General features: G+C 41.8%; 1 protein-coding gene across 3 annotated transcripts; it reads left to right on the forward strand.

Moving 5' to 3' along the window:
- The first annotated feature begins 66 nt into the window (after nucleotides 1–66).
- On the forward strand, nucleotides 67–10044 carry sympk (symplekin). Of its 3 annotated transcripts, none has more exons than XM_061053923.1 (27): nucleotides 67–235; nucleotides 550–680; nucleotides 854–919; nucleotides 1002–1055; nucleotides 1195–1268; nucleotides 1358–1484; nucleotides 1620–1869; nucleotides 1969–2139; nucleotides 2320–2559; nucleotides 2834–2985; nucleotides 3075–3225; nucleotides 4099–4321; nucleotides 4421–4571; nucleotides 5157–5392; nucleotides 5650–5731; nucleotides 5820–5933; nucleotides 6028–6175; nucleotides 6830–6990; nucleotides 7336–7444; nucleotides 7576–7676; nucleotides 7906–7996; nucleotides 8237–8338; nucleotides 8469–8656; nucleotides 8746–8922; nucleotides 9030–9119; nucleotides 9268–9444; nucleotides 9671–10044. In XM_061053923.1, exons 2-27 carry the CDS (start codon nucleotides 612–614, stop codon nucleotides 9836–9838), a joined length of 3672 nt encoding a protein of 1223 aa, XP_060909906.1. In that variant the 5' UTR covers nucleotides 67–235; nucleotides 550–611; the 3' UTR covers nucleotides 9839–10044. The 3 variants fall into 3 exon arrangements, with proteins under 3 accessions (XP_060909906.1, XP_060909907.1, XP_060909908.1); XM_061053924.1 differs by having other exon boundaries at nucleotides 67–231; nucleotides 547–680; XM_061053925.1 differs by having other exon boundaries at nucleotides 67–231.
- The last annotated feature ends 680 nt before the right edge of the window (nucleotides 10045–10724 follow it).

Genomic DNA, 10724 nt, shown 5'->3' on the forward strand with positions numbered 1-10724 from the left:
GTGAATACAGAAGTACCGTGAAGTGTCCAGCAGGGGGCGTTGTCTCTGTGCTGCGTATTTACCAACAGTAGAAGAAGAAGTGATGCCGCTAAACATGGTTGCTTCCCTGCAGGGCTAGTAAAATCATTTAGCTTATAGAATATTTTACAGCTGCAACATTATTAAGTCATTCAGAATTGTAGCAATACATAACCGTGGCCACGACGAAATAGAGAGTCTCTGTAGCTGTGTGTAAGTATCACATATCTGTTGTTATTATGTTTTTATAGCTCGCGTATTTCACAATTCCGTTAGCATACTAGCACGCTAAACTAGAAACCATTATTTTGACTGGAAAGTCATTTTTTTAAGTCGTATTATTGGTGGATTGAAGCTATTGTATTTTAAAATTACATTTGGAAAGAAAAAGTCCTTATCATGATTAAAGCTTACTGATTTTAAACAATAAGTAGGGAGTAGCTGTCACATTATACACAGTGAACGTCATTGTGATTAATCTCCATACTATTGAATCAATTAAGCATCTTATTTCTGTGATTTGTTAAGCAGGATTTAGAGTTTAAACTTTGAAGACCATGTTGTTCACATTGTGAAAGAAGCAGAACAGCATCATGGATGTTTCTTCAGAGGAGGGGGACAGTGAAACCCCCCATGTCATCGACATGACCACCAGTGAAAAGGTAAGACTCTGAAGAATTTTATGTTGTGTAAAATCATTTTAATTATGTTCATAGAAGCTCCTATACTTCGTCTGTATAAAATGATTTTTGCTTGGGTGCAGTGAGATGCTTTTTCATGTCGTGTCTGTAAAGATAAATACTTATTAAAGCAAGTGTTTGCACTTCCATTCCAGGTGGTTGATCTTCTGAATCAGGCTGCCTTGACACCCACGGATGAAAAACTCACAGGGCTCAAACAGGTAAGTTTAAATCCAGCCTGAAAAACAACAATGTAAAGCAGTACGTACATGGAGGACTATACTGAATCAATGTAATTTCCAGGTCCAGGAGCTCATCCTAAACAAGGATCCCTCTCTTCTTGACAACTTCTTGGATGTAAGTAAACCAAGTTTTCTTAACTAACTTTAGTTTAACCTGAAATACACAGGCTATTTGGTAAGCTGTATACAGTATAACACAGCACAGGGGTTAATAGTCATAAAACACTTCTTCCATTGGCTTGTTTATGCTGTAGGAGATGATCGCCTTTCAGACTGACAAGTCTATCGAAGTGAGAAAATATGTCATCGGCTTCATAGAGGAAGCTTGGTAAGTTCTTATCCAGCCTTCTAATATTCCTGTTTATGAAAGCAAATATTTTTCAGTTCTCAAATCTTTTTCTAATTTGTCTTTTCCAGTAAACGAGACAATGAGCTCCTTCTCAGGCTGATCGCCAACCTCAACATGTTGCTGAAGGACGAAAGTGTGAATGTGGTGAAGAAGGCGATCCTCACACTCACCCAGCTCTACAAAGTTACTCTACAGGTGTGTGATTTAGACACAAGAGTTGGAGCTCTGTCTAATGTTTTTATGTTTTTGTTAAAGAAAAACACAACAAAATATAGTTACTACTAATAATATCGGTTGAGTTTTCACACTCTTCTGCCTCTTCCTTGCCAGTGGTTGGTGCGATCCAAAGCGGTATCAGAGAGGCAGGAGGCATGCTGGGATCTGGTCACACAGATGAAAGGGGACGTTCTGGCCCTGCTGGACTCTGAAAACGACGGTGTACGCACTCATGCCATCAAGTTCACAGAATCATTAATCATCACTCTGTCACCGCGGACATCAGACTCTGACGTCCCCAAACGGCAGGAGGGCGACATCAGCCTGGACAAAGTTCCCAAAGATCACTCATACATCCGCTACGGTACAGATATTAGAACCCTTTTATGAGCAGGTAAACTGTTGAGTTCTGCCAATTGAAGATTTCTTTAAAGAACAGGTTTGATTCTGTTTGAATCCTCAGATGTTTTGTGCGAGGAGGGAAAGAATGCACTGGAGAGGCTGCTCAAGTTCATGGTGCACCCGGCCATCACCAGCATCAACCTCACCACAGCACTGGGCTCCCTGGCCACCATCGCCCGCCAGAGGCCGATGTTCATGTCCGAGGTGGTGCAGGCATATGAGATGCTGCATGGTAAGCCACTGTTGAGTCCTCTTTAACCATAAATCTTTAGAGCTGATGAGTAGTTATGCAGTTTCCCACATGGAAATGACATTTCATCATGTGCAAAAGTAATTTTGTACTTCTTTAAATTCCACTGACATTTATGTAAAGATTATTACTGATAGATATGTTTTTCTGTACCTTTTGTAGCAAACCTGCCTCCCACTCTGGCCAAGTCTCAGGTCAGCAGCGTGCGAAAGAATCTGAAGCTGCACTTGGTGGCGGTCTTGAAGCACCCCTGCAGCCTGGAGTTTCAGGGTCAGATTGGCACCCTGCTGCTGGACCTGGGGATGCCGCAGAGTGAAATAACCCGATCAACACCTGCACCGCGTGAGCAGCGCAAGAGACCTCGCCATGAACAATACAAAGAGGGGAAAAAGGTCAAGATGGGTGAGTAGTGATTGCACTTCCAGATATTCTGATTTAATATGTGAAGTCATTAAACTGTTCTGCTACACGAGTGAGAGGAACTGCACAGAAAACAAGGGGGGAGTGTCCAAATTTAGATATATTTTGAATTTAACATTTTGATTTAGACAAAAGAGCTTCAGAACTTTACTCATTTAATATTTACTACTGCTTTAAAATATACAGTTAACCTGTAGAATAAGTGTAAGTATGAAAAACAAAGTTAACAAATAATTGTTTGTGCTTGTGTGTTCAGAGCCAGCTCTGATGGAAGATGATGAGGACAAAGAGGAGCCGGCCCCTCTCTCTGTCCCTAAACCAGCTGCTGTTCCAGTCGTTCAGTCCGCCATCGACCTCACAGCCGAGTTCCTGCACCCACTGCTCAACCCAGAGAACGTCGCCAACCTGGTGAGCAACATTGGCCATTATGTCTGTTTGTTTCTGTCTTTAAAGTGGGACCGTGTGTGACGGTTACACTCGTATCTGTTTCTGTTCAGGTGCTCATCAGCATGGTGTACCTGCCTGATGTCATGCCAGCATCCTTCCAGGCCACATACACACCTGTAGAGTCAGCAGGCACCGACGCCCAAATCAAACATCTGGCCAGGCTCATGGCAACGCAGATGACTGCAGCTGGGATTGGTCCAGGTCAGTAATAACAATAGTAACTGTAAAAACGTCCTGAACAGAAGGCTGAGAAGATCTGGGCTTTGTGTGTCAAAGTTTTTGACTAAATAGAATATTTGAACATGAAGTGAATATTATAACAGACAGTTTGATATAAAAGTTAAAGCGATTCTAAAAGCACTGCATTCCTTCTAAAACAAAAAATGAAAAGCAAATTTGGTCTAATGAGAGGGTCATATGGGGGATTATTTCTCAGGTGGGTGCAATGGATTGTCCTCATCACTGTGAGGTTGTCGAGGCAACCAGCAGATCATCATTGAGTGTTTTCTTTTTTAAATGTTGTCTATCCCTTTAAAAAGAATAGATGTTTTTAAGTCTGTGTTTGAAAGTTTTAAACAGGACAGATAAACCGGTATGTGCCGACCAACATCATAAAAACATGAATTATACCGGTACTCATTTATTTTGTAGAAGCTACACATTTGAAACATGATTTTAGAGGGAATTATCCAAGTTTAGTCCAAACATTTTTTTTAAAGCATTTGTAAGCAATGCATGAAATTATTTTTTAAATACATTTTAAGCATACAGTCTTGAAAAGTGTAAAGATTTCATCAGAGAGATGGATTGTGTAAAATATGATCGTTTTATACCAATACGTCTTTGACGGGCTAAAGTACATTTTCGGCCTGATACAAATTGTGCATTCTTAGTTGTTGTTTTTTCCAGGTTTATTCAATGAATAAAAATTGTGAAATATCCCTTCTTAGTCCATATCTGTCTGAACTTATAGGCACATTTGAAAGAATCTGTCAATAAATCCTCCCCCTCTATTTATTGGATACAGAAGCCCTGTGTGTTGATTTTGCTCTATCATAAATCCTAAATTCTCAGGACTTGAGCAGTGCAAAGCCAGAGAGGACGAAGCAGGCAAAGATGAGGGCAACGACGACGACGCCGCTGGTAAAGACCTCCTCATCAAGCGCAAAAATCCAGCTGCGATGATGGGACAGGCGATCTCTGTGGTCGGGGGATACCAAGAAAAGGTTACATCCCCGGAGGCTCCTGTCACAGTCAAGAGGCTCCCCGAACCCATCCTTCCTACGGCGCAAACAAAGTGAGTCCCGGTGCTCACACAAAGAGGGATCTAATGTTCAAGCTTCACCTTTTTGTTTAAGTCAAACGTATCACTCTGCATGATTCTGTTCTGTCACAGACTGCCAGGAGCGAGTGGGAGGAAAAAAGTGTTTCGACTGTCTGATGTTGTCCAGCCGCTATCGGACGCTCAGATTGAAATGTTGACCTCCAGAGCAGTGAAACGCATCCTGAATTCAGAGAAAGCAATCACTCAGAGCGGCATGTCTCATGTAAGTTATCACACCATGTAAAGTGTTCCATTTTCTTCTTGATTTTTTCTTCCTCATGTTTACATATGTTCAGCAAAAGATCTGTTATAAGAAGAAACTGCGATCAAGGCCTAGAAAAAAATTATGAATTAACAGGATATTTGTGGAAAGATTTAAACCTCATGAAAAGGAACAGAAATGTTTTTGTCTGCTTGTTAATGATGACCATATCTTTACATGCTAAGGTAAACGAGGTGAAAATGTGTCCGCTATCCGGCTGCTTGGGCTCAATGTTTGCCAAATTCAGTTTAAATTGATTACAATGAATACTGTAATAGCTAGAGCATAGCTAACTGAAATTATATGATCTTGATGTTGTATCAATTTTGGGGAATTACAATTTTTGAAGGTAGTCAAGGGAACATCTTCTCAACAAGAGAAAATACCATCGCAGACCTTTAATTAGTCTGAAGAAGAGCTTAGGTTACATAAGTACTTCTTCTTAAACATTGCGACCATCCAAACATCCAGAGTGTCACTGTGAAACCCAGTGCAGTATGCAGCTAGCTGGCAGCAGGATTTATATGCAGTATGTCTGTTGTGCAGGTCAGAGTGAAGCTCCTCTCCAGGCTTGTCACGCAGTTCGAAGGGATGATGAAAGAAGACGTGCTGGGATTTATTTTGGATGACATCAGGACGAGGAGCGACCTGGCCTTCTCTCTCCTCTACCAAGAGTACAACACTTACCTCAGCCAGCTGCCCACCGGGCTGCTGGACAGCTACGACCACTGTCTCTACACGCTGCTGTCAGGCCTGCAGGAGAAACCCGAGCAGAGAGACGGGTGAGACACATCAGTCCATGATCTCACATGTTTGTGGCACGCTTTGTTCCTCTCCATATCCCATTTAAGAAAGGGTTGACAAGGTGGAATGGAAACGGTTAATCACTACTTATTCCCTTGTTTTAATTTGAGCTATCGTGAAGTATGACTGGAGTATTTTACAAACAATATGATGATGTTTTTTTACTGATCAGAATAGATGATCATCAAAACGTATTGTATGATGGTTCTTTGTTTTCATGATCTGTCTCTTGCAGACTCTTCACCAAACTGGTCCTGGAGGCTCCCCTTATAACAGAATCAGCTTTGGAAGTAATACGCCGTTACTGTGAGGACGAGGTAAAAAGACAAACGCACAAACAGCTTCTGTTTATAAATCCACTTTCCTAGCAGTCATCTCAAGTGTTTATCGTAACTTTTGTTTCAGTCTCGGGTGTATCTGGGCATGACGACTCTGAAGGAGCTCATCGTCAAACGGCCCTCCAGGCAGTTTCAGTATCTGCACGTACTTCTGGATCTGAGCTCGCATGAGAAAGAGAAGGTGATAACATCTCTTCTAAATATTCTGTCCTTGTGTTTCTAACTAATTGTGGCCTGTGGTTGTCATCTTTCTAATGTCTGTTTTTGTTTTCAAGGTGCGGACCACTGCCTTGGCTTTTCTTAAGCGCATGTACGAGAAGGACCAGCTCAGGGACTACATCGAGAAGTTTGCTCTGAACTACATGCAGCTTCTGGTCCATCCCAACCCTCCGTCTCTGCTCTTTGGGGCCGACAAAGACACAGGTGTGTTACAATGTGAACATAAACCAAGTAGTGCCTTGATAGTAGCTAGTAATATGCATCACAAGTATTAGAGTATGATATAGACCTGCTCTTTATGTAAATTGTAATGAGATGCATTTTTTGTTAGGATTTGGCATCATGATTGATGGATGGAACTTTTAAAGGCCTGACTCACCAACAGAAGTGCACACCATCACGCAGACAGATGTTTTCTGTCTTTTCAGTGCCATAGGTTGGATTTAGGGATGAACAATGTATTGCTTTGCAATGCACAAAAGTCACCTTACAGGAACGACAATGCACTCAAATTACTACATGGAACACAACTTAAATGCATCACGCTACACTTTGTTTGCTGCCCTGTACAAAAGAAGAACTTGCAGTGTTCTTACGTGACTCATCGAGTGGAAAAGTCTGAACAACATCAGAGTTCAGAGCTTCTCCACAGCAAACAGACAAATAATCAGAATCCAGCTGCACTGCCTGTATGTTCACAAGAGCTCCTTTCCTTCCAATTTGAAACTGATTTGTTGAAGAAAGGAAAAACACTTTGTTTTATCTTTACAGCCTTACCTTTCCTTCGATTGAAAGAGATTTAAAAAATGTCCCCATCCTCACTGTGATCTCACAGCATTGTGTGTTTTGTTGAGACAGAGGTGGCCGCCCCCTGGACTGAAGAGACGGTGAGGCAGTGTTTGTTCCTCTACCTGTCCCTGCTGCCTCTGAACCACCGGCTGGTCCACGAGCTGGCTTCTGTCTACACCGAGGCCATCGCTGACATCAAGCGCAGCGTGCTACGAGCGATAGAGCAGCCGGTAAGTCTCCACAAACTATGAATGTGTTTTAAATCTCTTGTCCTTTTTAAAGAACTCAGACGTAAGTTTACTGTTCATGTCTTATGTACTTGTCTAGTTTTTATTACTGATCTAAATTTGAACAACCCGGTTCCAACTAAAAACAGGATGACTGTCTTCACTCTAAGCACATTTATAGATGATTAGAGAGATCTAATTGTGTCGAGACTGATGATTTTTATATGATTTCTAAGGTAACAGTTCAGGTTTAAAAAAAAGTTAAACGCGATCCTTCGATGAGGAAAGAAAGGTATGAGATTTCTGTTTTATGGACATTCACAAAAGTCTTTCTTCTAATTTCTACAGATCCGTGGGATGGGGATGAACTCTCCTGAGCTGCTGCTTTTGGTTGAAAACTGTCCTAAAGGGGCGGAGACGTTAGTCACTCGCTGTCTGCACATTTTGACCGATAAAGGTAAAAGAAACAATTTTCATCTCTAGCGGAGAATTCAAGTTATGTAGCCAGATGTAGAACAAAAGCCCAACAGAAGACAGTCGAGGAAGCTAACATGTTTAACACAAGTCTTCTTCTTTTTCTCCGTTCAGTGCCTCCGTCTCCTGAGCTGGTGGAGAGGGTGAGAGACCTTTACCACAAACGAGTGCCGGATGTTCGCTTCCTCATTCCAGTCATAAATGGCCTAGAAAAGGTAATACAACTCATGTCATTAGTTTAACAAACAGTGTGAGAGAGTCAGAGGACACTGATTCGGAATAAGTCAAACTTTTAAAAACCTTTATCACAATGCATACATTAGACAGAAAGATGTTCAGCATTTTCCTATGATCACACTGGTTGTTGATTTGTCTGATTGGTAATAAAAAAGATGGATTCTTTGCTGGATTTCACTCAGCATTTTGTCTGTTTCCCTCTGACAGAACGAAGTCATCCAGGCTCTGCCCAAGCTGATTAAACTCAACCCGATAGTAGTGAAGGAGGTTTTCAACCGTCTATTGGGCACTCAGCACAGTAAGTTTCATTCACGTCTTCAACTGCTGCATTATTATAAATGGATTATTATGAAACGGATGTATTATATTCTTCAGAGGGTTCTCTTTTTCCCTTGTGATCCTTTTCCTATTTTTTGTTATCTCCTTATAAGTTGAGTTTTTTTTTCAATACCAGTTTTGATTTCTGCGCTTCTGTTGAAGATTTTTCCAGCTGAAGTTTTTTTCTGATGTGTCGTATCTGTTGTGTATTGTCTTTCAGGTGAGGGCAGTTCATCTGTGTCCCCTCTCACGCCAGGAGACCTGCTCATTGCCTTACACAACATCGACTCGACCAAATGTGACATGAAGTCCATCATCAAAGGTGGGTAATGTCGAGACAAAACCCTCAAAGTTGTCATTTATTTCTAATGTTACACTGCTTCATCGATGATTCTGACAAGTAGGTAATACATGTACAACACCTGGCCATAAAAATGTCCTCTCTTACACAGCCACCAACCTGTGCTTTGGAGAGAAGAACGTTTACACATCAGAGGTTTTGGCCGTGGTGATGCAGCAGCTGATGGAGCAGAGTCCCCTCCCCATGCTGTTAATGCGTACCGTCATCCAGTCCCTCACGATGTACCCCCGTCTGGGAGGCTTCGTCATGAACATCCTGTCCCGTCTCATCGTCAAGCAGGTCAGCACCAAACTCCAGCTAAATACACAGGTTTTACATTTATTCCAGCATTTTTGCTGTCTAACATCGGTTGTTCTTTCTTCCTGTAGGTGTGGAAGTATCCTAAGGTGTGGGAGGGATTTGTGAAATGCTGCCAGAGGACGAAGCCTCAGTCGTTCAGCGTGCTCCTCCAGCTGCCTCCTGCACAGCTGACGAGCGTGTTTGAACGCTGCCCGGAGATGAGAGAGCCTCTGCTGCAGCACGTCCACTCCTTCACACCTCATCAGGTACGGGTAGTTCCCAAGTTTACCGGACAAAATGCACAGTCTAAGCTTCTTCAATCCTTTGTGATTTACTTATAAACTGACCGTTTCTGCTGTTTTGTTTGCAACAGCAAGCTCACATCCCTAACTCCATCATGTCGGTCCTGGAAGCAAATAAAAAACCAGAACCGAAGCCTGTGGAGCCTGTCGTGGAGAAAGGGGTATGTGAAGATATGAGTATGATTTTAAAAAGCTGTTCCACTGGTTTAAAAACATTCATAATTGCTCAATTTGTCTATTTAAGTATGGCAAAAAACAACATATATAAAATGTGTTTATTCAGAAGTTTTCCTATGTTCAATCATACAGATGGAACCAGATCCTGTCCCAGTTCCAGTTGAGGAAGAGGTTCCCGTTGAAGCACTACAACGGCCGGATACGCCAGTACAACAGCTCCCAGCAGTCATGAAAGAGGAGGAGGAGCCGATGGAGCAACATGAGTCTGATCCCGTGATTCAGGAGGAAGCTGTCGACACTGTTCCAGAGGTAACATCAAGCTTCAAGCTTCAGCTTTTTAGGGCATATTTTAATATTACATTTGCATTTATATCAAATATGTTTTTCCCTCTAGATTAATTCAGTTTTCCAACCCTATACTTAGGGAGTAATTTCATGAAAAATGAAAATGTTATCACAAATGCTGTCCAAAAATTCAGTTAAAAGTGGAACTGAAAGGGTTTTGCACTGAATGCTAAACTTTGATTCTACTCAGGTGGATCTGACACGAGCAGAGGCGACACCATCACCTCAACCAGAGCCAGCAGAGGAAGCGATGGAGACGTCTCAGCCTGAACCTTCAGACCTCCATTTGCCGGAAAAAGATGCTGAAGCCGAGACCCCAGAACCTGAGGCTGGAAGCGGGAGTGAAGATGCAGAATGATACATCGAAAATAAATGAACATTTTTCTTTCCTTTGAAAACATCTCACTGATTTACTGTATTTCAGAGAAATATCTTTCTTCTTTTTGTATTTGTAGAAAACAGATTTTGAAAAAAATAAATAAAACTAATTCAAGGTAACTTGATGTGTGGAGCAATTCCATTGATGGTCATTAGTTAGCAAATAAATAAAAAACAACAACAAAGCTTTACTGCGTGCTTCACTTGTGTTAGCTCCATTTTCCATTGATCCAGAATGAGTCTACTGAGGCCCTCCAGCAGCCTTCATCACCATTATGTTAGAAATATTCTAACACCAGAAAGAATTGTGGACCTTATAATTCAAAATATAAATACAAAGACAGATATAAATGAGGGCATCACAGTGGTGCATTAGTTATCACTTACTTTATACTTAATCTCCATCTGACATGAGTCTCTGTGTGGAGTTTGCATGTTCTCCCCGTGCATGTGTGGGTTCTCTTCGGGTACTCTGACTCCAATGACAGCTGGGATTGGCTCCAGCACCCCCACGACCCCGAACGGAAAAGCAGTTAATGGATGAAAAAAACTAGATCAATTAAAACTTAAATAAATAACTTGAAGTGAAAATACTTTTACAATTTAAAACTCCTTTTCATTTGTCCTTTGGTGACTTTCACTGACAGACTGAGCTTTTCACAGGAATAAAAATGTGACGCTGGGGCCCCCGGGGGAGGTTTCCTACTGTCATTGCAAACTTTTCACATTTTGAGCCACTGCTGTAGTTTAGAGTTTGTGAGCCCTCTGGGGGCCCCGTTACAGGTGTGGGCACCCCAAGCAGTTGCTTGCCTTGCCTGTTGACAAGCAGCACCTCTATCCAGAATGAATCTTTTTTAAATATCGTA

Source organism: Labrus mixtus, chromosome 13, assembly GCF_963584025.1.
Source record: "Labrus mixtus chromosome 13, fLabMix1.1, whole genome shotgun sequence".
Taxonomy (NCBI): Eukaryota; Metazoa; Chordata; class Actinopteri; order Labriformes; family Labridae; genus Labrus; species Labrus mixtus.

Excerpts from the sequence above, each read along its gene's own strand:
- sympk (XM_061053923.1), top strand. The coding sequence starts at position 612 with ATGGATGTTTCTTCAGAGGAGGGGGACAGTGAAACCCCCCATGTCATC. Across the intron at positions 681-853 it reads ACATGACCACCAGTGAAAAG|GTGGTTGATCTTCTGAATCA; the intron begins GTAAGACTCTGA and ends CTTCCATTCCAG. Across the intron at positions 5,732-5,819 it reads GCCGTTACTGTGAGGACGAG|TCTCGGGTGTATCTGGGCAT; the intron begins GTAAAAAGACAA and ends CTTTTGTTTCAG.